The sequence below is a fragment of the Lipotes vexillifer genome, unplaced genomic scaffold, assembly GCF_000442215.2.
Source record: "Lipotes vexillifer unplaced genomic scaffold, Lipotes_vexillifer_v1.1 scaffold95, whole genome shotgun sequence".
NCBI classification, from domain to species: Eukaryota; Metazoa; Chordata; class Mammalia; order Artiodactyla; family Lipotidae; genus Lipotes; species Lipotes vexillifer.
Genome location: NW_006791458.1, coordinates 235,555 through 243,828, shown reverse-complemented (window position 1 = coordinate 243,828; position 8,274 = coordinate 235,555). Strand labels below are relative to the sequence as shown.

At 40.5% G+C, this 8,274-nt stretch overlaps 1 protein-coding gene across 1 annotated transcript in view; it reads left to right on the top strand.

The window, feature by feature from the left end:
• The window catches only part of GABRA6 (gamma-aminobutyric acid type A receptor subunit alpha6), a 15,850-nt gene extending 10,322 nt beyond the window's left edge, over positions 1 to 5,528 (top strand). Inside the window, exon 9 of the mRNA XM_007464396.1 lies at positions 4,923 to 5,528. Coding sequence (XP_007464458.1) covers positions 4,923 to 5,198 — 276 coding nt within the window. The 3' untranslated portion in view covers positions 5,199 to 5,528. The remainder of the gene's footprint in view (positions 1 to 4,922) is intronic.
• The last annotated feature ends 2,746 nt before the right edge of the window (positions 5,529 to 8,274 follow it).

Below are 8,274 nucleotides of genomic sequence, written 5' to 3'. Positions count from 1 at the left end.
GGGGGTGTGGGGGGTTGGCACTTTCCCTATACCTTCCATCAAATCACCATCCAATATTCCTTTTTGCACCCTCCAAACATTCCAGTATGGTTTTCAGACATGCCACTAGCACCACTGGCCCACCAGATTGCTACCAATAAGCTGCTTCTCTGCAGGCATTCTGGAATTGTCTCTGCTCCTCAATTCTACCAGTTGTAAAATAAATGTGAGGACATTTGACAGAGTTTATTTTCTCCATAATGATTAATATGTAGCTTAAAAAAGGTCAAATAATAAATGTTTTCAAAAATATTTTCTCTTGTTTTTGGTGCCCCTGTTCGCTGGTTCTAAAAGCAGATACTTTGTTTGTCCTTTGAGTAATGCAGCCCTGGTTAGAATATTTCTCCTAAGAGGTAACCCGTTGCCCCCTCTTCTTTAATATATTAGACTCACTAAATGCTGTATCAGAATTGCTCTAAGTACTTCCCAAATGCCTCATCCCTATACCAAATAACTGACTGTCACAAAGTCCAGTTTGACTCCAAGTACCTTTGCAATATGGCATTACTTAAAACAAAACAGTGCTCTAAAAATACCCAAAGCAGGATGACACTGAACAGCAGGGGAGCCCCGGAAAAATTCAAAACCACAGGCGTTCCACTCAAAACAGTGACAGCCCCAAGCTGAGCCCTCATCTGGACTCTGACAAAAGCTTATTTTACCATCACCTGAAGCTGCTGAGCTTACAATAGAGCAGGCAGGATCTGACACAAACCTGTAGCTTGAATGGTCTGCAATATTGGCTTTCTTTTCATTTCAGAAATTCAGTGTGATTCTTCTAAATTTTAGGTGTCCAGGCTCCTACACTGTCGATTCCCAATTATCCAGGAGCTGATTATCCAGCGTGTGGGTTAGCCAACCCTCTGGCATTTCCTTGAGCACCTTGTATTTGCTGCCTGCTAGAAATCCCCCAGCCATCATTGGGCAATGAGACAGTGTAATTCTAAACCAGTGAAGCTCAGTGGTGGGTGAATTTTCCCCCAGAGGTCATTTGTCAAGGAACAAGGATATTTTTGGTTGTCAAAACCCCAAGGAGGTGGGTGCTACAGGCATCTTGTGGGTAGAGGACAGGGATGCTGCTCAACACCCCATGAGGTACAGGGCAGTTCCCACAACTAAGAAGTATATCAGTAGCTTTGTGGTTGAGAAACCATGCCCTAAACCCTAAAGCTGATGGGAAGAAAAAGTAATATTTATTAAGAGTGGGGCTTCCCTGGTGGCACAGTGGTTGAGAGTCTGCCTGCCGATGCAGCGGACACGGGGTCGTGCCCCGGTCCGGGAAGATCCCACATGCCGCAGAGCGGCTGGGCCCGTGAGCCATGGCCGCTGAGCCTGCGCGTCCGGAGCCTGTGTGCCGCAACGGGAGAGGCCACAACAGGGAGAGGACCGCGTACTGCAAAAAAAAAAAAAAAAAAAAAAAAAGAGTATGATCTTAGGCATCTGAGAGGGATTGAGTGAGGTACTGCTGCTTATTACTTGTGTGAGCTTTCTGCTTACACCTTCATTTGCTCATCTCTGAAATGAAAATAATATTTTTACATGGCAGATTCTTCCTAGGAATAAGCAAAATAATGCATGCAAAGTGCCATGTAGTGCTTGTTAATGGTAAGCATTTAGATATGGTAACTATAATATAATGTAATATCAACAGTATGCTAAAATATAGTGTAAAATAATCATAAAACGTTTCGTTCCCTTCTCTTTGCCTGAGTACTCTAAAAAGTCTTGGGAAACGTTTAGATTTTCATTCATTTGTTTATTTGGCATACGTTTATTAAGCATTCACTGTGTTCTGTGCACTGGCTAGGCACTGTGGAACACTTACACATGAGAATAATATGCCCTCTACCACTAAGGCGATTTCATGTCAGGAAAGGGGATAAAGCACAACGGAAATAATATTTACAGGGAAGAGGTGATGACAGCAGAGAGTTGTAACATTAGGTAGGCAGAAATGTGTACAGAGAAAAGACACATTTCCTTTCTCAAGTTCTTAAAGAAGAAAACCTTACAGCTGAAACAGTAATTGTCCCTAACTTTATTTATTTATTTTTTTAATTTACTTTTTTTTTTATTCTAGTTGATTTCATTGTAAGCTTAGGGAGAGTCAGTGACTCCTAAGGCATGTCTAAGTCATACAGCAGCTAAGTAGTATCTATGGAATTGCAGTCTAGGGCTTTCTGACTCTGCTGCCCCCTTAACTCCTAAGCAACCCTCCACAGAGACTGGGGAAGCAGCTGAGGAAAAGAGGAATCCTACTGTAGGAGACCTTTAATTCCAGGCTAATGCCATTGTGCATAAATTTTTCATGCTGTTAAGCGGTGAATGATGTTGCTTAACTCTGGACAAGGGTTATTCAGCAATCTTCATTAAGTCATTTGTGACACTGTGACGATGCCAAGAGACTGGCAAATAAGTTTTCCCAACATCTCCAAAAGAGAGAGAGAGGTAAAACAATGCCTTACATTTTTATGCTAGATTATGGTTTATAATCACTTTCATCTCAGTGAACTTATTCATGTCTGCCCTGTTTCTCCCTAAAAAAGGAAGAAACATAGGTGTCAGACAGACAATGCATGCTATTAAAAATCAAGACGTGTTTAGAAGAAAATCTGCTCTAAAGCCTTGCCCTCTTTCTTTCCATTATGATCCTTAGAAAACTTACTCGAGTAAAATATTTTAATGTTCCTTATATCTGGGAGGAGGAGAACTCTTCCTGAAGAATTAAACAGTGACAAATTCTGCTCTTTCAGGTGGAGAATATTTTAATAACATATATAATAGATGAAAATTCAAATCAGAGTTTGAGAAACATGATAGAAAGCTCTTGGCAGACAATGCTATGTTTATTCTCTAATACAGGTAGCATGCACTGAGACCAAAATACCACTACTCTGGTCCTATCCACACACTATCTAGTGACCCTGGGCACAGTAGTCTTGGGTTGTCACTTTTTTTTTTTTTTTTTTTTTTTTTTTGCGGTACGCGGGCCTCTCACTGTCGTGGCCTCTCCCATTTGCGGAGCACAGGCTCCGGACGCGCAGGCTCAGCGGCCATGGCTCACGGGCCCAGCCGCTCCGCAGCATGTGGGATCCTCCCGGACCGGGGCACGAACCTGTGTCCCCTGCATCGGCAGGCGGACTCTCAACCACTGCGCCACCAGGGAAGCCCTGTCACATATTTTTAATAGAAAATGTCACTTATTTCCTATCCAAGATCAGTAGACTTGGCACTCTTCTATTTTAAATTCTCTTCTACCTCCAATACCTGTGATTTATTTAATTCTGTCCAGAGTGCCTAGCCTAATACTGGGTCAACAGATAACAAATAAAGATATTCTTTGCTTGAAATTCACCATGGTCATGTCAAATCAGACTTCATACTGATTTATTTTTGCTTTTGGTAAAGAAACAAATTTTCCCATGGCCCCTAAAAGCACAGTGGGCTTGAACTCTCTATGATGACTATTATAGATACTGGGCAAACTTCCATGACAAATCAAAAGCAAAATTCAGGATGGGAGTACAGAGAGGAGAGGTTCTCAGGGTTGTTGTTTCCCGCAGTCCAAAGTCCCACCAAGTCGGTGGATAATTCTGGTCCTGTGGCTCAACCAGCACAGGGGAGGTGGCGGCCTCATCCTGTTGCTGGGGGGCTGCTGTCTAAAGCTCCAGGAGTCTGTGTCCACGTGAGTAACACACCCTGCCAGACAGCAAAGTGGTAATTCTGCTGCCGAGGAGAAAACGAGGCAGTTTTACAAGAGCAGGGTTAATGTACAGCCAGGGTGTGAAGGCAGGTGGCCACAAGGAGAGTGATTATTATAGGCCGTAGACAAGAAAAGGTAAGAATCAGAGGAAGCCCCCTAGTCTCCACCATTATGAAAGGAGTCTAATGCAAATAGAATTAGGGTCTCTGAACCAGGCTCAATACTTTAAAGGTGAGAAAACGCGGGGATGAAACGAGGAGTGAGATTGACCAAGGCGGTTTATTATGGGCTGTGAAACTATGGGCAAAGCAGTTCCCACATCTGGACCTCAGCCTTCTCATATGTTACTTAATGCACTGAATATCCCTTTCAAGACTAGGACTGGTTGCCTTATGATTTCAGTGGAACAGAAAAATCTCATGATAGAAAAGAACATGTGACAATTCTGAGGTTAGTAAATATATCACTTTGGTAACTTAAGATGGAGGTACACCAGTAGGGAAGCTCTGAATGGAAAGCAGAAAGCTCTTAATATACAACTCTGGACCAAGAGGTAGTCGTATTTCAAGGGAAGAACAGCCATCCCACTCAATATAAGGGTATTTCTATTTTGTCACTGGCTTTTGATGTACATGAGCACCTTTATATTTTTTTGCTATTGTTGATACCTCAGTTGGTTCAAATTTATGAATGGTAAAGATTAGGCTGTAGGCTGGGAATGTGTCTAGAATGTGTCTAAATAACATTTAGACAAGCTGTTATTTTCTTGTATTGAGTAATTGCCCACACATTCCAAAATGAAATTCCCTCTCATTGCCCATACCCATTGCCCTATAGGTTTATGCATAACTGGGGTGGTGGGTGGATAAGCCCTTATAACCTGGCTTAACTCCTAATGGTACAACACTCAACACAGTTTCTGGGGCATGGAACATGCTTAGCATCAACTGCTGATGTATTAAATTATAGGACGTTGGATGTTAGCAAATTGATGTTTTTAAAATTTGTTTTACCACTTTCTTGGAAAAGTAGCACCATCAATTACTATCAAGAATTTGCTGATATTTTAACTTATATAGTAAGTAGTCAGTAACTATCTGTCAATGATGAAAAAATAAATGATTAAGTGATTTCTATTCTTTTACCCAGGCTGAATATATATGTATCTTTTCCTCTACAGCATCCTGATTCCAAGTGCCATCTGAAGAAAAGAATCACCTCTCTGACATTGCCAATTGTTCCATCCCCCAAGGCCAGCACAGTCCTCACAAGAGCTCCCATCTTACAGTCAACACCTGTCACCCCACCACCCCTCTCTCCTACCTTTGCGGGTACCAGTAAAATAGACCAGTATTCTCGGATTCTCTTCCCAGTTGCATTCGCAGGATTCAACCTTGTATACTGGATAGTTTATCTTTCAAAAGACACGATGGAAGTGAGCAGCAGTGTTGAATAGCTTGCAGCCGTAATAACCTGTATTCTGTGAGTTCTCATTTTCTGAATGTTTAAAAATAGCAATGAGACTTGTATAGATGCTTTTCTGAACATGAAATCGAAATTGAAAATCTCTAACACATAGCTTTGAGTAAGCATGTATGGGCAAGAAAAGCAATAATGTTACTCCTCAAAATTGGAAGGTGAAGGTTGGTGGAAAATATGACTTTTCTGCACATTAGAGAAAATTTTATAAAAGGATAAAATGGATTCAAGATGAATTTGCCAATCTTTGTCCTTCATTGTTCAATATTTTAATTGTCACTGTGAATATCATTTACCACAAAGCAAATAAAAATAAGAAATGCTGACACTTCCAAAGGCTGCCTTAAAATGTTTATTTTGGCTTAGTTCTCAAGAGAACAAAATATAAATAGTCTAAATATTTATCAGTAGGTTAATACCAGCATGTTGGAGGCCTTTATGCTAGTAAAATGGCTTTCAGTGACATTATAAAGCCTGTATTGAGCTTAGCCATTTTTTAACCTTGCTGTGCTATTTTACCTCAATAAAATATGGTGTTTGTATACATATGAATTATACATAGATCATAAATTATATATGCATTTGTACATAGCTTTAGTTGGACTGCAGTACAGTGTTGTTTTATCTCATTAAGCTCTCCTTTTAAAATAATATGCTCATTCATAATTCCATGAAGTGGTAGAAGGCTTGTATATTATGACTGTTCTTATATCTCATATTCTTTACCTTTCTAAGTGTATCACTAAACAAAACAACAATAAACATGATTCTCTGGGTCTGTTTAATAAAGCTCAGAAGTTTCCTTAAGTATGGAGAAATGAAGTGGTTACCTCCCCAGTGTTAGTGTCCCTGCAGGTTCGGAGAGATAGAAGGTATGGGACAGCCAGGCTTGGTCACCCAGCTCTAAAAAAAAGACGTGAATTTGTATTCAAATAGTCAATCCTGCTAGAAAACAACGGAACAACATCTTCAAAATGCTGAGGGAAAATGATTTTCAACCCAGAATTCTGTAACCAGCAAAATAAAGATAGAGGATATATTAAAAAAGTCAATCCTTCATCTCTTTTCTGCTCACTCAACACACTTTCTGTTATAAGATGAATGGGGTCTGAGGATCTAATGTATAACTTGGTGACTATAGTTGATGACACTGTATTGTGTAATTGAAATTTGCTAAGACAGCAGACATTAAATGTTCTCACCAAAAAGAAAAAGTAAATACGTGAAATGATGGATATGTTAAATATCTTGCGATATTTATTTATTAGCTGTACTTCAATCAAGCTGAAAAAATGAATGAAACTATTTTTCTTCCTTTCGACTATTCCAGCTCTTTCTGATGCTAACTCTACCCATGTTTCTCCCACACAGAATGGTATTAGGGAAACAGGAACTAGGAGTGGGAGAAAGCATGTGGTGTGGTTTGTGCAAATCAATAAACCCCTCCTGAGTTGCAGCTGGGTCTTAAACATCATTGAGATCAGCCAAGGCTCTGAACCCAGAAAGAAATATTCTGGAATTACTACCTCTTGCCTTTATCCAGGAAAATACAAAAAAATTCTACAGCCAAACAAATTAGAGTTTAATTGAAATAGCTCTCTACTAAGGGTAAGGAAGTTGAGATATCCATCGAACTTCCCTATTAATTAGCTCATAAAAAAATCAGCCTCTGGAAGACATAGTTCTAGTCTCACCTATAGGACGAGGGGGATGGAATGGACACCCTCTGAAGGTCCTGCCATTTTGAACAGCTTATGTTTGTTTCATTTCTTTTTTTTTTTTTTTTTGCGGTACGCGGGCCTCTCGCTGTTGTGTCCCCTCCCGTTGCGGAACACAGGCTCCGGACGCGCAGGCTCAGCGGCCATGGCCAGAAAACCTGTGTAATCTGCCCCAGATTGAGACCAGGATTTGAGGCCAGACTCTGCTTCCCTGAGCTTCAGCTGTCTCCCCGATGAAAGGATCTGTCTCTCTCTGAAGCCCACATTTTCCCCTTGAATACGAGTATTGGGATAAAGGCTAAAGTATTAAGGAAAGCTTTCTTGTTTTTTTTGTTTGTTTGTTTGTTTGTTTTTGGGTTTTTTTGTTTTGTTTTGCAGTCCGCGGGCCTCTCGCTGTTGTGTCCTCTCCCGTTGCGGAACACAGGCTCCGGACGCGCAGGCTCAGCGGCCATGGCTCACGGGCCCAGCCGCTCCACGGCATGTGGGATCTTCCCGAACCGGGGCACGAACCCATGTCCACTGCATCGGCAGGCGGAGTCTCAACCACTGCACCACCAAGGAAGCCCCATTACTATCCTTTTCTATCTAGCTTAAGTTATTATACAAGGCCTGCTCCTGTTTTTGAGAGTACATTAAATAATTAAATGCTACGTAGGTGTTAATCACATTATATCCTATGTTACATTTAATCTTCTTCACAAACCTATAAAGTATATACTGCTGCTATCTCCATTTAAAGATAAGAAACCAAGGCACAGTGAAGATGAGTAATTTTGTTCAAAATCAAGTGGCAATCAAGTGTTATAGCTGAGAGCCATACCTAGGCAGTGTGAATACACAGCTTGTTCACTTAACCATAACCATACAATGCAAGTCTATTCTGTAATCCCCCCCAGAGTTCTCTCGCCTTGTCTTTCATTTCCTGTAAGAACTTTCCTTGTATCCTGACCTGCCTCGGCATTTATTGTACATTTCACTGCAAAGCACATTACTGTCAGTCAACATCTATACTTGGAGTTGAAACAGATAAGTAAAACCCACTAAAATCATTACATACTATAGGCATTAGATTTCTCCTCAATTTTTTCAAGTGATCTTGAAAAAATTTGCAAAACTTCTGAACTGCTAAGGATTCTAGAGAATACTATTTCTCAGTGTATATCATGGAGTGGTAACAGCTTAACTGAAAATAGAACAGTTTCAGAGTTAAAATTTTTTAACTCTGTTAAAAAATTTTAACAGAGTTAAAAAATTTGAGGGGAGATGCTGAGTCAAAGCAAAATACGTTTCTTTTCTGCTGGAGTTCTCAGAGCCTTTATTATGCTTATGTGCATT